Source organism: Centroberyx gerrardi, chromosome 24 (assembly GCF_048128805.1).
Source record: "Centroberyx gerrardi isolate f3 chromosome 24, fCenGer3.hap1.cur.20231027, whole genome shotgun sequence".
Taxonomy (NCBI): domain Eukaryota; kingdom Metazoa; phylum Chordata; class Actinopteri; order Beryciformes; family Berycidae; genus Centroberyx; species Centroberyx gerrardi.
In genome coordinates, this window is record NC_136020.1 from 9,384,513 (window position 1) to 9,405,017 (window position 20,505).

Here is a 20,505-nt window from a genome sequence, read left to right on the forward strand (position 1 = left end):
TGTCAAAATTGCAAATGCCAGACATAAACATTGACCACATACCCCACATAGTTTCTATTGAAACCAGCTGTCTACTTCAGACAGGGATCCAGAACATAGATTTATATTTATATTTTTTAATACACAATTCTATTAAACTGCGCTTGACATTTCTGCCTGCCTGAACTGAAATTACTTACTTACTGAGATCATTGTCATCCCCCCTCTCTCTCTCCAATATTTCCTGTCTCTCTCTACAGTTACTCATCAAATAAAAGCAAAGAAAATGCCAAACAAAAAAAACAAAAAAACATTAAGTCTTAACTTCAAGTGAAAACATTGTGTGACTCCTACACTTCTTCCCCCTGCAGAAAACGAAGGTGCAATAACTTTCAGTCAATATCTGCTTTATTCAACAATTGAATCATTTGTTTTCACATAGACCACATTACATGACAGACACAAATTAATCTTTTGATTAATCTCTTTATCAGTGTTTGGCAGTTGCAGGCTCGTTGGGTTGTTCATTGCTCAAAGGAAAAGCACAGGGACCCAAATTCAGACAGATTTAGTTAAGGCACAGCAGTGGGCCACATTCCAACAGGAAGATGTGCTCTCTTTACTCTCTCCTTGACACCACACCCTCAACTGAATAGAAAGGGTAGAGGCCCAGTGTCCGTTCAGCATATCAGTGAATTTCAGTTCATGTAACCTCCTTTCTGAACAGTACCATGACACCATTTCAAATCTGCACAAGCGGGAGGCATCAAGAGAGGAGAGCAGGGTGGGTGTTTTCACAATGGCATCCTGTCTTACTCCGATGGAAGAGAGAAATGTGCAATCACAGTTTTCAAAAAACAACAGTGGATCCTCTGCAGAAGGCCGTACGTAGAGGAAGAATACATGTCGCTTAGATACTGTACGAGTAAATGGATCCACACTGAAAATACACAACTTTGCCCGAGTTCTCAAGCTTGAATTTCACACTGACATCTTAGCAGGAGGTGTGTTGTGTATTGTGCTTTTAACCAGTGAAGGATGGGTAAGGCAACAACAGACTGCATCACTTGAAATTATGGTTTGTACCATTTTTACCTGTGTGTGTTACCATAGTTACTAGGAGCATACTGCAAAAGGCTGATACATTAAGCTATAGTTCAAAATGTTTAACACACACACACAAAAAGATGAACATAGGTAAATTCACCTATCCCAGCAAAAGTAGATGAGTAGATAACATGATATTGAGAGTTATGTGTATATATTAGTAGTTTTTTGTCAATCAACCAAACATCTATATTAGGATATACTCTTACAGGTCTGACTGAAACACATTACAACTGAACATCTCCATTTCAATTACATAGAAAAGCTTTCAAGTGCTTTGAATGTGGTTGTAAAATGCCATGAAATTGCCATAGCTGTTAGGTTGTATTGATTATTCAGTAAACAAAATAAAGTTCAGCCCATCCACAGGCCTTAATGGTTCTGAGGTCTTTATACTGCGTACCAGTACAAATGCTCATTAGCAAACATAACAGAAGAAACTACTTACTACTACTACCAATAACAAAGCACTTTTAATTCACAAAGACATCACTGACAATATCATTTATTTTAAGAAATTATATTAATATTATTACAATGGTCATTAAAATGGGATCTTTCAAATTTGGATCCTTCTCTAAACAAATATTTACAAATTTCACAGTGAATTTGGTACATTTGGTTGTAATCAACCAAAAGAAGTGACTTCAGACCCTATAAATAATCATTTTCTCACATCAAACTGAACAGTAAGCATGGATTCCTCTCATGCTGCACACATTGAGTTGGATTTTAAAAGCCTTTGAGTCTCATTTTGGTATAGAAAAAAAACATAATTGAAAAGGAATTACAGAAAATCAAACAAGTTTTAAAGGATCGAAAGGAATTACAGAAAATCATGTTGATAAAAAGTATAAAAAAGGACAATGAGATTAAGGCTAGGCATAAGCGATAGAAATGTAGGACGGCATAAACCCCAAATAAATCTGGGCTATGAGAGTAATTTCCATCATCAATAGTGCAACACTATCACAGCACAGTCAGGCGGCCTTAGAGATGGTATGTGTGACAGTTTGCCAATAACCACTGATAACTTCCTTCATCAGTTCAGTCTGCCACTAGCTCCAATCAACTAGCCCCAGTCAGCATCTGTGGAACAGCGTCCAAAAGGAATGGAGAAGCGCAGGCAGCTCTGAGCAGCACTAGCTTCACCTTACTGATTAGGGCCTACTGGAGAAAGAGTCTGTCAGCAGTTTGTCTTTCGTTCTAATCCCTTCTGAAAAGAGGTTGTTGCTGGAAGCATTTCCTGGTAGGCAAAGAGGAATAAAAGGCTTGGGGGCTGAAGACTGGAAAACGAGGAACTTTCTCAGCCCGCGGAGGTGTAACCGGTCTCACAATAGTCTCACGAGGACAGGAGAGGTGGGCAGGTCAGAGAAGGGGGAGGTGCAGGGTGAGCTCGGAGATCAACCCTGTCTCTGGGGTATGCAGCCTTCCATCTCCAGGACCTCGGGCCAGCCCTCGTACTTGTTGGTATCTGCGCTGTTCTTTATGTGCTGGGGAGGTAAACACACATACACACAGGTAGACACGCACACACACGGTTTGAGTAGCACGCCTTATTGCCATGATAAGCCTGTGGATATGACTACAGCCAGGGCTATCAAGCCCCTGTCCTGCGCACCAGGAAGTTTACTATGCAAATAGAAGCTGAGGTAAGTGCAGTGTGATATTCTGGAAAATGAACTGATGAAAAGTATATGATAGAATACATTACAGATTATGTTTTACCTGTCATTTTAAATTTACCAGTACAAAAGGAAATCAAAAATTTTAAAAAGGAACAGTTCACCCCAAAATAAAAATGAATTATGAGTCATTATGTGCTCACCCCCATAACTCCCTTCTTAACAACTTTAGTAAACAGAGTCTGGCTGTTTACAGTTCTATTAAGGCCATAAAATGACCGTAAAACTTCTCTAAGGAGGTTGTGAAGCAGGATCCAAGTGTTCTGTAGCTAAACTCACTGACAGTGAGGTCATGAGGTTAACATAGGCCTTTTAGACTCTTGGAAACATTTGGATTATGCTGCAAGTTCTTCAGAGAAATTTGATGGACATTTTATGCTCTCTCTGGAACTCCAAAATGTAACACCAGCGCTAACTCGGTCTGTATTTGCTGGTTGTACATACAGTGGAGTTTCAACTGACATTAGGGTGAGGAGATGTCAGAATTGTCAATTTTGGGATTAACGGTTCCTTTGCTATTGTGGTTACTGCTGCTTACTACTGCTATCATTCAGTAGAAACTGTCCAAGAGTTCATTTGAGTGAGTAGATGCAAGTATGAGCTTTCGGGGTCTTGTTACCTGTTCAAAGGGACTCTTGGTCTTGATGCCTTTGCCTCCTACAAAGATCCAGTTATCCCTGAAGCCCAGGTTGCTGACGCTTGAGCTGCCCAGATCAGCGATCAGCTTCCTGGCTTCATCGTTGAGTCTACAGAACAAAGAAGCCAGAAGTCATTTCATGCCCAAACGTGGTTTAACACTGACCAATATTAGAGACAACTAAAGCATTTGAGGTCAGGTAAAGCTAAATTAGGTCACGTAAATCTAAATTGTATCGTGAGAGTGGAGGATTTTTTCTGACTTTTTTGAAAAAGTCCTTACTTTGTTGCAGGATCATCAAAGGTGGCCATCATCACGATTGTTCCATCTTCAATTTCCTTCAGGAACTTAATGAAGGGAACCACATCTGCCAGAGATCACAGATAACCATTACACGTGCCACAGGGATACACATGGCTAAACACAATACACGTTTTTCAACTAATCATGTCTGAAATAAGAGGTATGGAAATGAACTCACCTCCTGCCCACATATCAAAGTAGTCGGTCTTGATCAGCTCCCCCTTTCCCCCTATAGGGGCAATAAGATCCCATGTTAAACCACCTTCAAGCTAATGTTCACTATGAACAGAGGGAATTTTATATCACTTAATTTATACTAATGTATTACATATAGCACATAGTCTTGGCAGTGGTTCACTGTAATGTAGGTTTACCACTCGGAATGAGCAATTCTTGTTTTGGATTGCAAAACAGGCTTTTTAAACTGATCTATTTATTGTTGCACTGCCAGAATATTATCTTACTATCAGCTGTTACTTGACTGCAAAGCTATTTGAATACAAGGTGTGAAATTATATAGCTGTTGACATTACCATTAACCAGGGCAATGTTGATTCCTCTCCCCACATTGTTCTTTACGCCACTCATCAGTCTAACAGAAGCAAAGGAAGACAATGAGATTAGAGGCCAATTTGATTTTATGGCACATCCAGCACTTGGATTTGTGGAAAAAGACACACCCTAGAATCAACACACATAATGATTTGGAAATGTTTATCATATGACGTCATTTCCCGGACCTGGTACCGGAGATTTTATCATTTTCCCACCTTTCCCAAACAGTATGCCGTCAAGCTGCATTGTTAAAAGCTGAACTGGCTGTTCAAGGTCTTCCATGTTGAAATTTACCATACTTTCGGACACTAGAATCCTTTTGTGGTGTATTGCACTTAGCCTTCCACCGTTTTGCAAGGTTTTTAGACTCCCTCTATGGAGAACTTTGGCATCTGTACGTTTAGAACTGTAGAAGCTACACAAATAAATTGCATCTGAACTTGCAATAAGCATCGGCTGAGGTTGCTTTTCTGACAAAAAAGTGAAAAATTACTTCCAGTGCGTAAAATGACTATATAGACCCCTGCAAAATGGGCTGGTGCAGTAAATGCCTTGGTTTGCCAGGACATGTTTGTTTTACTGAATTGAACTTTACACCCAAAATCAAAGGTAAATTTATGAGAGAGTCTATCAATTACCAGCTACAATAGGGCATCCAACCACACAGAGCAGCATGTGCTTGTTTCACATGTTGAATATATCAAGATGTCACTTCTCTTACATGTTGTCTTCCAGGCAGACTTTGGGCCCCACCACACTGGCTGCTCCGCTGGCCATCTTGAAGGAGAAGTGTCCGGCTGGACACGCCTTGGACAGCCCACACTTGTACCTGACTGGCTTGGTTGCTGTGAACAGAATTACAAAATCATAGTATTGCCTTTAACACACTTCTCACACACCCAGTTTGAGGTAGCATAACACCATGGACCAGCCACATAAGACTATCCACACACAGGTGCACACGCAGAAACAATCAATGGGTGAACTTGAAATCTACCAACAAGGCTCTATTCATACTACTGATTGCGAAGCGCTTAGTAAAATACACACTGTAAGTCATGCGGTGCCTTTCTATTATCTAGTTACATACTGCAGGATTTAGCCATGATCACTATGCTGTGTGACACAAGCTCTCAAACATGCTTGTGTTGTGACAGGAAAAGAAAGATGAACCACAGGAACAATGTGAATCTAAAGAGACAATTCACAGAAAAAAATAAGCAAGAAGATGTAATAATAACTTGAGAGTATACTTACGGCCTTCATCTGCTGGCATAGATCTTGCTGAAAAGCGAGAGAAACAAAATTATGTTTGAGGATGATCACTTTATGAAAATATTTATTCAAACGTAATACAATACAATGAAACACAACATAATATTTGCTTTACTTAGATACATACAAAGAGTCAGCTCATGGGTTCCTCATTCTGCATGAGAATGTATAAAGGACCTAAAGCTGCTCTGTAGGAAACCCCCCCTCCCTTAAGGAAGAGTATACTGTTGCTCAGCAATCGTGGCACAATGAGCGGTGCTGCACATCTCCAGAACAGAGTATTTGGTTTCTAAACTGAGCATAACCTGCAAGCCACAAAAAGGCAAGGCAAAGTATTACTCCTACAAAATACTCACTCACTAATACCAGACAAAGTGTCATGTTTCCCTCCAAATTGATACCTTTCCGCCTCATAAAACCTGCTTGAGGGGTATATGTCTTCAAAAGTTTCATGTTCTGAGTCTGACAGACAAGAATTACTCACCAAACATGTTCCCCAGTTTAAAATCCATATTAATCTCTAGCAATTCAAAGGCCAGAAAGACAGCTAGGAGGAAGGCAGAGATGAGCGCTGCCAACTTCAAAATGCCTGAGAAAGTGGGAGAAGGAAGAGCAAGTTATAGATAAATAGACAGATAGATAGATAGATAGATAGATAGATAGATAGATAGATAGATAACACTGATAGTTAAAAAAACAACAACCTCACAGCACCTATCAACTTGTTGTTTAGTCAACAAAGATATTTCAAACACCAGAAAAAAAAAATATTTATCCAAAACTGTGGTGTATCATACATAATACTATTGTTTAGCAACAAGGGGATCCATTTACCTCCAGCTCTGAACATCTTAGGGAGCCTTCAGTCAGTTGTCCACAACTCACAACCTGCAGTGACATAAATGTATTATAATCTGCTAGTTTACAGTTTACTGATTTGCACCCTCGTCATTCTATGTCTGGAAGGTAGAGAGGGGCTGTTTAGCTATAGTGATTAATAGAAGGTTAAGTTGGCTTTAGCTACATGGCTAACGTTACATAGCTGAACTAGCGTAAGCAGCTACTACAGAAAACTGACAGTTTGTCGGGCATTGTAACCTTAACGTTACTTTTGTTTTCAGCCCGTTATGATGCATTTAGCGTTAGTTGGTTATTTCAGACGGCAGCTTAGCTTGAAAGCTAACTTTAAAAGCTAGCGTTAACTGTAACGTTTAAACAAATCACGCTAACGTTACCGATTCGCCTGTAACTTCACAGTGCCTGTCGTAGCTTTCAAACAGTTTTAACTGACGCCAAAATAACTGTTGCACAATAGCTACTGAATAAGAATTAAAAGTAAATGGTCTGCCTTGAATGCATCGTGGCATAGTGCTTACCTGTCAAATGCCACTGTAACAAGACCGTCCTCTGGCTGATGATAACGGAAACTAGCGGCTTCGATGTGATGACAGCTAGCAATTGAGCTATTTGTCTGCCGGAAATAAACAAGAAGAAGAAGAAGAAGAACGGAGCAGTTCGTCAGATGAGGAAGAAGAAGCGGAGAGAAGAGACTTCACTCTGCCGATTGGTGGTTTACATTTCCTCGTTTCCTGACTATAATTTGTAAACTCCCTATCAAATCATCTACCTTCCACCAGCAAGTCCTCACTATACTGATTATATTGTACACGATTGCCTTTTCAAAAACAATAATATAATTTTTTTTTATAATAATTCAGTCCACTTTTCCAGATCGGAAAGATTGGGTACTTTTTTTCGAGTGACCTATCTTCATAATATACCATCTTTGTTTAGGTCACGCCCTCTTCCTTCTTTTTTTTCTTCTGTATTCAGGTTGAAACAGACGGAAGAAGTTACGACCGGCGCCACCTGCGGTACAGAAGCTTTTAGAGGCTGTAATACCATTTCACAACTGAACCACCAATCACCAATTTATTGTCTAAAGTTTATTGTGCATTTTAACTGACCATGACATATTCTAAACAGTAAAATACTCCACATAATGAACACTTAATAATATGCAGTATATTCATTAGGAATGCACATTTTCAGAATTGACTTTTTTTTTTTTTGTCACAGTGAACAGAGGTAAAAAGGCAGTGCAAAAGCGATCAAAACACACTGTGTTCCCTGTATTACACATTTAAAATAAAAAAAATACTGTACACATGAAAAACAAAGCAATGAAATGTGGAGTATGCGAAGTATATGAAGCTCAATAAATAGAGAATTTAAAATGTTCATGCATTTCATTAAAAAAAACAAAAAAGCAAAAAAACTCCCATCGAAATATCAGCGGTAAGTCCAGTGAAATGCAATTGACAGTCTTTTTCAGTACAGCATCAGAATTGGTCTCAATCTGGAATATTGATCACATCCTCCAGCCTGTTTCATTCAATAAGATCCTGTCAAAAAAGAAAATAAAAATATCAGTGTGCATATGAAAATTTCACAACAGACGCAGACATTTAGTGAGCTCAAAACATCAATAAAAAAGCGTAAAAAATGATGAGAGTGAGTGCCTCTTACATCGTCTGAGTCCTGCTGGAAGGCCGTGCCGTTGCTGCTGGTGCCGCTCTCCAGATCGGCCGTCATGCAGTTGTCATCATCCTGGATCCGCAGGTTGGAGAAGCGATACACAGGTGTCCTGCAGGGGGTGATGCATAGCAATAACGGTCAGTTCATAGATGGTGCATAGGTGTGTGTGTAACCAGAGATGGGCAGTATTTCTGTTACTTGTATTTGAAATACGTATTTCAATTACTTTTTCTATTTTGTAATTGGTATTTGACAGGGCTGAAACAATTCAAATGTAATTTGTAACAAGATACTTTCGAGTGGAGTAATTTTGTATTTTCAAAATACTCAAAATACTTTCTCCATGATTCATAAAACATAAAAAAAATGTAATGTAAATACATCTTAAAATGAAGAACAATACACTTAGACACACACACAGTGATTTTATAATATCACAGTATTTCCGTTATCAAGTCTCCTGAATCTGAATGTTCTGCCATTTTGTACAAATTCTGAATGCCCAATGTTACAAATGTATTTTCCTGTATTTTGAAAATACAAAATACATATATTTTATCTTGCTACATTTTCTGGCTCCAGTATTTTGTATTTTATTTTGATACATTTATTTGAGGGGTATTTTGTATTTTGTAACTTTTGTACTTTGCCCATCTCTGTGTGTATCTGTGTGTAACTGGGTTGAGGAGGTCAAACTCCTAATTTTGTCTGCAGAAGAGAGAATCACCCCAAGCGGAAACTGTAGTCCTGTGTGTGTGTGTGTGTGTGTGTGTGTGTGTGTGTGTGTGTGTGTGTGTGTGTGTGTGTGTGTCTTACCTGTTTCTATACACCACTCTCCTGACAGTAAGGACAGCGGAAGCGATCGCCACCAGGACAATAATTCCCGCTCCGGTACACACCAATATCAACACCATCCTCTCTCGCTGGAAAATACATGCAGCAGCTGTCACAGAGCTATAAACCCCATCACTATGAACATATTGGAAGGTACACACACACACACACACACACACACAGATTAGAAGACAGTCCCACTGACCGGTGTGTCAAAGTGTGCGCTTGTGGACGACTGGCTGGCAGGCGGACTGAGGCTGGGCTTCACACCACAGGGCCTGATGACTGTCTCCACTCTGGGCTGAGGAGTGAACCCTCCCTCACACCGATCACTGGGGACCTTACGGTACCTGCACACAGAGTACACAGTGAGCCGTGTGTGTGTGTGTGTGTGTGTGTGTGTGAGAGAGAGAGAGAGACCATTACCCTGATGTCAGGAGCTCCTCCTCTTCTCCATTTAGACAGACCTCCAGGGTTTGATCTGCAGTGTTGGGTTGTCTCACACACTCTGAGCTGTTCTCATGGCGATAGTAACCATAGTCACTGTTGAGAAGGGCAGTAAGTATTGTTACTAGGGGACATTAGCTGCTGGGGCCAAAATGGCTTCCCACACAAACTTATATGTTCTCATGAAACTGGTTTTCAGAGACCAAGTTTCTCAAAAGGGAAAGACTTAATTTTTAATTTGGGTCCCTGACTGGTAAAGTTGAAGAACAGCTTATTTATCATTTTCCTCAGATCGCTGCATGTGACTGATTGATAAATGTGACATATCCACTTGCCAGTAAACACATGGCCTTACCATAAGTAGTCTTCTCTGGTGCAGAGGCAGGGGCTTTGCTTCCTGCTCACCACATAGTCCCGCCCATTCCTGCAGACGGACAGCTTCTTCAGCCTCCTGAACGTCTCCTTGTAACCCAGGACACAGCCGTCGGTCTCCGGGTCCCCGTCCCCTGTGGAGTGAGCCAGCCACTCTTCATAGTCCTGGTCGTCACCTGGCGAATCAGATGTTGACCAAAAAGAACATGATGTCATTGTGCTCAGTCAATCTTCCCAAGATAAGTAAAGAAAAAAAAGGTTCAGTGCCATGTCTCAATCAATACGCCACTTCAAGTGTGAGTTTTGTCGTGCAACTGTCTGACGCCGGTAACAGAGGCTTCTGTGAACACGGTAATCAATATCTGCTGACATGCTGACAGCGATCTTCAGAGAAACACTGGACACCGCAGTGTGAGCTGGCACTGCGGCGTCTAGACTCACACTCTCTGGTGAGCAGGCGCTGGAAGTCGATGGTGACGGCCACCCACATGGGCTGCCCGTCGTCTTCGGGCCGGTAGCCCCACACGCTGATGTTCATGGCCTTGGTCCCCGGCTCAGATGCCAGGCCGGCGAAGAAGAAGGGCTGCTCGGTGAAGTTATACGCCTTCCAGCACTGGCCTTCATCTGTGGAGAACCTGGAGACGAGGAAGAGTATGCGTCTTAACTGCTTTTGCAGAGGGGAAATACTGTGTGTCATGTACTGTCTGTCTACTATGCACTTTGTAAGTTTCTTAAGAAAAGTGCAACAAATACAGTTATTGTTATTAGTAGTAGTACTAGTAGTAGGGCCACTAGTAACAGTAATAGTAGTAGTAGTAGTTCTAGAAATAGCAGTGCCAGTAGAAAATAATAGTAGTAGCAGTAGCAGCAGTAGTAGTAGCAGTATTGGTAGTAATAGTAGTAGTAGAACTAGTAGTGGTAGTAACAGTAGTAGTTTTAGAACTAGGAGTGGGCCGAGTTAGCTGTTATAGCAGCAGTAGTAGTGTATTAGTAGTAGTAGTTGTAGAAATAGTAGTAGTGGAAGTTGTAGTAGCAGTAGTAGTAGTAGTAGCAGCGGTGGTGGTAATGGTAGTAGTAATAGTAGGCCTAATTATGGTAGTAGCGGTAGTAGTAGTAGTACTAGTAGTAGTATTAGAGGTAGTAGTATTAGTAGTAGTAGTAGTGACAGTGACAATAGTATCATTCAAAGCGATACATATCCAAAGAAACTACCAGTATAATGATGAAGTAGATATTGCCCCATTGCCTACTAATACTTTAGTTTCAATGCATGTGCTTGAAGTAAACAAGTGTGCTCAGTACTTGATAGTCTTGACTTGTCCTTCATGCTGGGCCTCCACAGCTACAATGAGACCTCCAGAGTCCAGTATGCTGTAGTGGTGCGGACCCCGCAGAGTCCCCCTCCAGTTATAACCCCCATCTGCTGAAACAAACACATCTGGGTGCTGCGACGACGACAGAGAGTCACCCACACCACCTAGAGGAGAGGAGAGGAGAGGAGAGGAAGATAGCATGTTTAAAATGGTAAATGGGTAATGTATGTTAAATTTTGACTTTATGTTTCAGCATTACAAAAAGTACTGTGCTAAAAAAAATGTGTAAATTGCAGTTTAGTTACCATGGGCGATGACCAGGCCGATGGCGGTGGGCTCGGAGACAGCCAGCATGGGAATGATGCGGTTGTAGCGACTGTGTTCTCCGTGAATGTGGAGGTTACACTGGATGAAACACACACACAAATAACATCTCAGTCAGCAACAATTAACCTGAAGAATATCATGCCCATATGTGTGTATATGTATATATGAATAGGGATTAGTTATGGTATCACACACGTTTGTGACTTTCTCTCCACATTCCACATTCTCAGGCTTGTTCAGTAATCTCCACTCCCCTCCTCTGTCAAAGGAGATGACAGATCTTATACGGCCATCTGCAATAAAACACAGAATATTAAGCTCATAATGCAAAATTCTATCAAATTAAATTGGTGAATGAATGGCTGAATAGAGGGCTAGCTGCATTAATTCTGTGGCTATAAAAGAAAGTAGTTAAATGTAAGTAAGGCAGTTAAACAATGCCTAGATTAATAGGTGGATTTATGGATGGATGAATGGATGGATAGACAACCACACTCTCCTCCACTAGTGAGGCTATGTACATATATGTATATACTGTATGCATGTACAGATATATGGATGGATAGATGTATATATGGAAACCCGTACCCTCCTCTAGTTTATTAGTGAGGTAGACTCCTCTCAGTGAAGTGATGTTGGTAAAATCGCTCTTCCTCTGCCCACCAAACAGGTGGCGCTCCAGTGACTTGGAGTACAGGATCCCACGGTCGTCTGATGTGTACATGGTCCCAAAGAAGGTGTCTGTTGTACAATAGAAGGCAATAGAAATTAACAGAGGAGACCGAATTAGGCCAAAGGGAGAATTTTTGTCTGTCATTGACACTTTATAACTCTTGCCATGTCAAGGGTCAAGGGTCAAATTTGGCCAGTAACTCATTGTGGGTGGTGACATACAATGATATGACAATACAACGGGAAATAAAAAATAGATCCAATTAAAAAGCTCTATGCTCATATGGTTTTTGGTTATTGGTTTTCTCTTTTTCTTTACTGAAGAGGATAAACATGATGGAAGTGATTTTTCCATCGGCCTTTCACTCCTTCCACCATCTGCCATTGCCAGAAACTCTGAAAGCTTTAGCTCCTCTTCCACTGGAAGAACAGCGCCCTCTTCCTTTTTTGTGCCGTAAAACAATCCAGCAGATTTCCTGTGAAATCTGACCTAGTGGCACACGGTGTAAAATGCAGTGTTTAGGCCGCCAATCTTCTCACCGATGGTCTTGTTTGTTTATGGTGTTTATACATCAAAATGAATGTGGTAATGATTTATTGACTTGCAAATTGAAAATTGAAAATGCGACACATAGCACCTTTAAAGGTGATCAGGGTTGTTTAACACACAGACACACACATATACTGCACATGGGAACAGGTGATTCCACGCTGACACAAACCTTTATTCATCTGTATGATAGAGGCAAGTCATCATCAATCATATGTTAACTGTGTGAAGCTCACACACGTGTCAGCTCAGCCACGGAGGACGGGCTTAGCTAAGGAAGGCGATGGACACGATAAGTATAAGGGCTGTGTGTGTACGTTGTGTGTGCGTGTGTGTGCTGCACCCTGATCCCAAGATATGTGTGTCAGCTTTTGCAGTGTAACCTAAGTCTACCTCCCTCCAGCCTACAAAAGATAAAAATCCCTCTCCCCTATTTATCTCAGCGGCAGCACAAAAGTCCCAACACCCTACCCACAGAGGACTAACTGGAGCGGCCTGACACAAGGCAAACACATGCGAGAGGAAACAGAAATGGACGCGAACATGAAAACAGGGAGAGGGAATGAGAGAGAGAGAGAGAGAGAGAGAGAGACCGGGAAGAGAGAAAGAGAGAAAGAGAGAGAGAAAGAGAGAGAGGAACAAAGACAGAGTGACTGGACTTGCAATGCACAAACAGGCGCAGGCCAAACACACACACTGAGTATGATGGAATGATTTGTCAGCAACACTAAGAACTTGTGAAACCAGTCCGGCCAATACAGTTGAGCTTTTCCATTACAACAAAAGGGGCTGAGAGAGCTATAAAGTGTGTCAACTGTGTCCACAACATGTGGATATGTGTGAATGTGTGTCAAGCGTGTTTTTAAAACGGCTTTCATGAGGCGCGTGAGAGAGGGAGAGAGAGAGAGAGAAAGAGAGAATGAGAGAAAGAGAGAGAGCCTGAGAACATGAGTGTACACGTCTGTTTTTAGGTTCTGAATGGAAAATGTGGACAAAAGGAGTGGGATTAACTGTGCGTATGTGTGTGTGTGTGTGTGTGGTGCACAGTACAGAATCTGTGTTACCTCCCGGATTGTCCACATGCATGAAGATCATATCCTCATCTCCATCCAGGACAGAGTAGAACTGCAGACACACACACACACACACACACACACACACACACACACACACACACACACAGAGGGGGAGAGAGAGCACACACACACATGCGGGTGAGAAAATGTGGAATTATGGCATAAGACCTTGTGACAACCGGCTTCTTTGCCATAAGCCTTGTCTAATCGTCGTGAGAGAGAATGTGTGTTTCTGTGCTGTCAGCAAGATGGTGTGTGTGTGTGAGTGTGTGTGTGTGTGTGTGTGTGTGTGTGTGTGTGTGCGCGTTTGGCAAGACCAGATGTGTGTTCAGTTGGTTTTAAAAAAGGAAATGTTGCCAAACGGTCCTCTCCTTAGATGAACCAACCCCCCAACCACATCTGAATGCATGTGTGTGTCTGTGTTTGTGTTTGCATATGTTTGAGTGTGTGTGTGTGTGTATGTGTGTGTGTGTGTGTACCCCAACTACTTCAGGAAAGTTTGAAACTTACCATACCCTAAGTCTGAAAGTGTGAAAGCACCATGTGACGAAAGAGATAATTAACAGAGAGTAACGGCTGAAAGTTTCCGTCTGATTTTCAGTGTGCAACAGACTTTAAGGACTTGTATCTTAAGAGGAGAGTGAGGCAAGTTTAAAATAATAGGGGACCTTCGAATTAGTAAAAATGGAGGAGTCTGCAAAGTTTAACAGTGGTGAACCACCTTTTGTGATGTGGTGTTGTGTGTATGATAGATTCTCAGTGTCTCTCTCACCTGTTCAGTGGAGGCAGAGGGCAGCTGTGCTCGATTGAAGTTGTTTCCTTGGTCTGATGATACATAGATGACACGAGGAGATCTCTGGAGGCAGAAATAATACTCTCAACATCATTGCATAATTATTGTTTAGTATGCAGTTGATAAGTTTATATTTATTAGCAGTTACTTGAGGCAATGTGTACATAAGTATGCAACAGAATGAGCAATTGTCCTCTCAATCCTTACAATTCCATTATTTGTGTATTGGTGTCACATTGGTCACACATCAAAATATTACGGGTGCAATTTTGTCTAAAAAGGACATGCTCAGATACACTGATACATGTATGTGTGTGTGTGGGGTGGGGTGGGGTGGGGGGGGTTCTGTTGTGTCCATGCATCTCACCAATTCCTCCATTACAGAGGTGAAGAGAAAGCCCCCTATGTAGCCGAAAGAGAAGATGTTCTCAGCGATCGTGGTGAAGGTCTTCCCCAGATCCTCCGTCCTCTTCAGCAGCAGCTCTCCCCTCCTGTCCGCCTCCACTGCAGGGACAAGAAGCACGACTTGGTGACAAGAATATTACAATACTCCACTGGGATTGGCTGAACTTGTCTAGGATGACGAGAAAGTGAGAATGTGCTAATATGACACTCAAGACAAATGCGTGTTTTGGGTGCACTCGAATTAAAAAAGGAACAGCATGTGGGTTACATCAGAGGTCCTCAGGTGTCCAAATCTGCATACAAATACCCATAATTTAAGGATATACAGGAGTGACAGGTGTCAACTTTTTTAACCCTCTTTGGTACATTGAAAGTGTGCATCCCATGCAGCTTCTCACCTGTTCCTATGGGACTGTAGCTGAAGAACAGAGTAACACCAGCCCCCCTGATGGAAATTGGAAGGAGACAAACACATTTCACAAAACACCAAACACACCACAACTATGTCCAAACAGACAAACTGACTTTGAGGTCTGTCTCATAGATGACATTTATTGTGTCTTCCAAAACTCTGTAGATAACAGTATAATATTGTATTGAATCGTATCATATCATATTCATTCATTCATTCATTCAAAGCAATTTGCCAAACATTCAAGGACAATTTCCTACATATTGATGCTGAGAAGACAGTGTGTGTCATGATGTGTTTCTAATTTCTGCAATAGCACTGGCACCGCTATTACATTAGGGTATGGTTCATCAAACATGTGCTTTCCTTCAGACACACTGTGCTTGTGTGTGTGTGTGTGTGTGTGTGTGTGTGTGTGTGTGTTTGTGTGTGTGGGCGTGTGTCTCTGCTTCCTGTTTATTCTCACCACATGAAAGAATGTGCTCCATCGTGAACTTTTGTCCACTTGGCGCCAAAGTCCAGAGAGAGCCACAGACCGGCCTGCAAGGCAAAAAGCCACAGAGGAATGTTTACCCTTTAACTTTAAGGTGTGTGCTTGGTGTGTGCGGGCGTGTGCATGTGTGTGTGTGTGTGTGTGTGTGTGTGTATGCCACCTGCAAGCCCAGCATATAACACAGAGCAACATCGAGACACCTTAAAAATGGGAACAAAGAAAGAGAGAAGGAGAAACGGGCGGAGAAAGAGAAACTAAAAGGCAGAAGGCGAGCGGTCAGCGGCGCGACTCACGTCGATGCTGATGACCACGAGGTAGTCGGGGTTGAGGAAGTGGAACGTGATTGGCTGAGCCAGGTGGAAGGGCAGCTGGACGGAATTAAAGGTCACGCCGGCATCCGTGGAGGTGAAGATGACTCCGCCCGGGTTGTCCACCACCGGTGTGTCGGCTGTCAGTATCACCTGTCAATCAAAACGATCAGAATTGAGACGGCCGAGTGGGAGATAAAATATTGAAATCGCAAAGTTGACTATTGCAAGAGGATCGCCATTTTTTTGAGGTGTTTGAGGGTTTACTAATAAGGTATTCTGCATTTTAAATCAACCTGCATGAGAAAATCTTTCATTACACAAACACACATATGCATACATTTTATAAACACTCGAAAATAAATGATGAGGAAAAAGCTGTATCCACAAGTATTGCAACTCATATCATAATCACAATAATCATGATTTTTATCAATATCATGCTGCCATTCTGGCCATGCACATTGGAAGGCTGGCATCCTGCTTCAAAATGGAAAATACTAACTTGGAATTTCGACTCTGCTTAACTTTAATGGTTGTTTCATGTTGCTACTTGTGAGTCTGTGTGTGTTTTATGTTTTTTGAGCTTGTCAACCGCAGCAGTGTGAGGAAGAGACAGTGGTTTGACAGTGAGGACGTGGCATAAAGAGATTGGACGGCCTGGAAGATGTGCAACATGTCTTCACACTTGGTTTGTGAGGCAACATCACACACTCCTCCCTGCGTAGGAAGGCCACAACACCGCTCCCCAGCCCAAACTCAATTGATAGCAGTGTGCACGCATACACACACGCACACACACACAAGGACTGGGGGAGCGCAGCTACTGATAACTCACATGCAGAGAGTTCCCAGGTCCACCGGTGACTCCAAACTCCTTCCTTATGAAGGTGTTGTTGATGCGGTAGGAGATGTCATGGAAGGACTTGCCATAGTCCGTACTGATGAGAGAGGAGATAAAGTCTGACCAGTTACATCCAGATAGACACACACACACACACACACACACACACACACACACTCTCTCTCTCTCATACACATTCCCATAACCCGTGTTCACTCTCGTGGATAAAAACTCACACAGCTATTTAGCCAAATCAAGCTCTGAGTGTATCAGTTCTACAGAGGGTGGGATTGATATACTGCTTATGTTTTATATCAGATGTTTTATATCAGATGCTAACTCACCTCCGGTAAAGTCGTGAGGAGCCTCCTTCTAGGAAAGAATCAATTGGAGCGCTGATTGTTGACAACACCAGGATTACCTAGGTAATGCAGTAATATAGTTAAACCTTCACCATGACCCTGTGGTGCCTGAATTCAGTTATGGAGGAGTATCATTTGGATTGAGAAACTCATCTAAATCCATCAGCAGTTGCCTCTCTCAGCTTTTCCTCTCTCTCCCTCTCTCCCTCTCTCTCTCTCTCCCTCTCTCTCTCTCAAGGATTTAATTTAGTGAGGTCAGATATGTTATGTTATAATGTGTTAGAGGTTTAAATGTGAATATAAGATGCCGCAAAATGGAAGTTCATATAGTGAACTACTTGTCCTTAAATAGGTCAATAATGGTACATTAATATATATTTCAGAGTCAGTGTATGAGTGTGTCTCCAAGTAAACAAGCCGGCATGTCGTGTTTATGATGATGACAAGGATGATGATGATGATGATGATGATGATGATGATGTTGATGAGGGTAGCACTAGCATACTCACCCCTGTTCCATCGCCCACCCATGTCAGAGTAAAACTGGAGCCATCATCACCATTAAACCCTGTCTAGGAGAGAGAGAGAGAGAGAGAGAGAGAGAGAGAGAGAGAGAGACTCATACATATGACCACTTCACCTCTCAGGTTTAGAGGAATAAAGCCCCAGCATATTAACTGTCCATATCGGCTGATTAATAAGAAACTTAATTATCATCAGATAACATTCTTTATTAAATTAGGTTTACTGGCCTATAAAAATAATCAAGAACTTTCACTTTGGTTGATTACCACAGCGGTTATTTGTCCATTATTTTGCAAAAATGTCCATTTTAACAAGTCATCTAGTCTCATATTCATGCTGATAATCCTATTTTTCTATTTGGTGAAATAATTTCACTTGTTTCCAATGCAGTTAATCGTGTTTCAGACTTTTTGCTAGTAACAAGTGACAATATCTTGAAACAAGGCAGTATAAGGAAGATCATGACACTAGTATCAAGAAAAAGGACACTTGAAGTTTGCTTGTGTTGGGAAATCAATGTGAAATCATCTCAACACCTTTGGCAGAAAAAAAAAAAAGGATTTTAACATTCAACAACAGATTAAATGACTTGCTAAAATGGATATTGTTTTGAAGTGCACGCACCAAACCTTCCCACGCCCAGACATAATTGAACCCCATCTCACCTCGTGCGTATTGTCATCCAGAACCTTGTGCTCGGCCGGGGTCAGGGGGATCCGGCAGGAGGTGAAGGGAGGACCGTGAGAAGAATCCTTGGAGCTGCTGGAGCTGCTGCTGTCCCTCCTGGAGCGTGTGCGCACTTGGCGCTGGCTCTCATCCTGCTGAGTCCGGTGGAAAGTCGCCGTCCTCCGGAGGCTTCTGCCATCCTGAGCCCCGGCGCCCAGAAAAAGGACGCACGCCCCGCCGAGGACCACAAGTCTCCAGATCATGTCCGGTGCGATAACAGTGAGGGGGGCCCCCAAAAAGATATGAGTACCAGTGACTGTGATGCCTATACCGCTCCTGACGCAGAGTAGCCTACAGCTGGTGTCTCGCTCTAAAGGCAGTGGGGGGTGGGACGTGCCTGGACGGGTCATTAACATAAAAAGTGCTGTGTGAAGCGGTGTGTCTCCCGCTAACAGGTGTTTCTGCCCGCATCCAGGTGACCTGAGCTGATGGCAGATTTGCATTTCAAGTCTGTGCACTTCATGGCTATTTGCTATCAAAGCCGCGAATGGCAGAAAAGACGATTTAACGCGCTGGGAGTGTGACCGTTTTAACAAAGTTTATTCTCTAAGTACTTAATTTATGATGCGTTCAGGTGCTGTCGAAAATGTTGGAATTACGAGATGGCCGTACATGAAGAGGCACAGTCGTAAATATGACCTAGAAAGTTGGAGTTTTCTGTAATACCCGACTTGCCGACATGTGAGGTTTGGGGTCGGAGAGCACATAAACCAGGTCAACAACGGATAGTAAATGTGATATTGTTGTCGTTTGGCATGCTGTGTGAATAGCCTAATGTTGTATGAGTCTAAAAAAAACAGTTTAACAAGGTTCATTCCGTTATTATTAGTGACCAATAAATGAGCAATAAGTTGTTGTTAGGACTCCCGAGGGTGAAAGTAAAGGAGTTTGCGAGGAGGCTTGAATGCAGCAATATTAGAGGCTGCTTAGTAGTAATTCCAGTGGATTTCATTTGTAGTGCGCATATCTGAACGGAAGAGGACGCCGTATTGCTCATTTAGCAGTACAATAGTTGCAGCTCGGTGACATGCCCAGACTCTCAGATGCAATAATCTGAAACAGAACAATTTTCCAGAAATGAATGGCATCCGGTGGTAGAGAGGTTTGTGAAGACCTGTAGCCTATCAAAATGAAGCTGAAACTAAATAATGGGATTGGAGACACTTTCAAATTTAGTGATAGAGGTTTTGGTACAGCTGCTGACAATTGGCTCAGGCAATTCTGAAATGGAGGCTATTTGGGAGGCATTTCTCGAAGACAAACAACTTTTTGAAGGGGTTTTTCATTTTCATGGGATTTGGAAAGTCTCAATTTGCAATCTTTGGAAACAATTGCCCCTATGATACAAGTACCATCGTATTGTTGATTTAACAGGCTTGTTGTGAAACAGTTAAGTAGCCTAATAACTAGATGGAAAAAGTTGCAAATACTTTCCATTATCAAGCCCTGCCAGTGGAGAATACCTATACAAGCCAGCACATAACACACATAGTGAGACTAACTTGGCATTTACATGTCATATTTTGAGTCACTCATACGGAAATGACACCCTGGTCGCTATGTTGATGAGATTGTGACTGCACCACCTACCATTCACATACTGTTTGTTGCACTATAAAAGAGCAACCACTTGAAATATGAAGAGCACCCTTCAGCACCCATCATAGGCTTGCATCCACTGCCCCAAATTGGTACCCTGGGGCAAGTTTATCCTTCAAGGTTGCACTTATAAAATATATGTGACAGTGTCCATTTAGGGAATTCCTTATGATGAAAACAGACACACAACATCCCCAAAAATGGCTGTAACCTTTGAACCTATAAGTAATCTTCATTCAGACTAGTCCTTTACATCCCACTGGAATATACCTCAGCAAGAAAAGGCAAATCATCCTATTCATTTTGTTGAAACAATTATTTTCAGCAGTGATTGGGACCCTTCAAGAAGTCTTTGATGTTTGAAATGT

At 42.0% G+C, this 20,505-nt stretch overlaps 2 protein-coding genes across 2 annotated transcripts; both read right to left on the minus strand.

Moving 5' to 3' along the window:
* Positions 1-380: 380 nt before the first annotated feature.
* Positions 381-6,987, minus strand: fam3c (FAM3 metabolism regulating signaling molecule C). Its single transcript, XM_071905622.2, has 10 exons — positions 6,918-6,987; positions 6,376-6,429; positions 6,026-6,130; positions 5,524-5,550; positions 4,988-5,111; positions 4,245-4,303; positions 3,890-3,940; positions 3,691-3,775; positions 3,391-3,517; positions 381-2,579 (listed from the first exon to the last, which is right to left on the minus strand). Exons 2-10 carry the CDS (start codon positions 6,389-6,391, stop codon positions 2,490-2,492), a joined length of 684 nt encoding a protein of 227 aa, XP_071761723.1. The 5' UTR covers positions 6,392-6,429; positions 6,918-6,987; the 3' UTR covers positions 381-2,489.
* A 627-nt stretch (positions 6,988-7,614) lies between these two features.
* LOC139916661 (sortilin) lies at positions 7,615-18,765 on the minus strand. Its single transcript, XM_071905621.2, has 21 exons — positions 18,478-18,765; positions 17,797-17,859; positions 17,270-17,346; positions 16,920-17,022; positions 16,067-16,234; positions 15,747-15,820; positions 15,267-15,313; positions 14,831-14,967; positions 14,443-14,526; positions 13,659-13,719; positions 11,961-12,113; positions 11,568-11,665; positions 11,351-11,450; positions 11,035-11,209; positions 10,174-10,367; positions 9,716-9,908; positions 9,340-9,456; positions 9,119-9,263; positions 8,896-9,002; positions 8,071-8,188; positions 7,615-7,946 (listed from the first exon to the last, which is right to left on the minus strand). The coding sequence occupies exons 1-21, from the start codon at positions 18,739-18,741 to the stop codon at positions 7,932-7,934; spliced, it is 2,493 nt and encodes an 830-aa protein (XP_071761722.2). The 5' UTR covers positions 18,742-18,765; the 3' UTR covers positions 7,615-7,931.
* Positions 18,766-20,505: the final 1,740 nt, after the last annotated feature.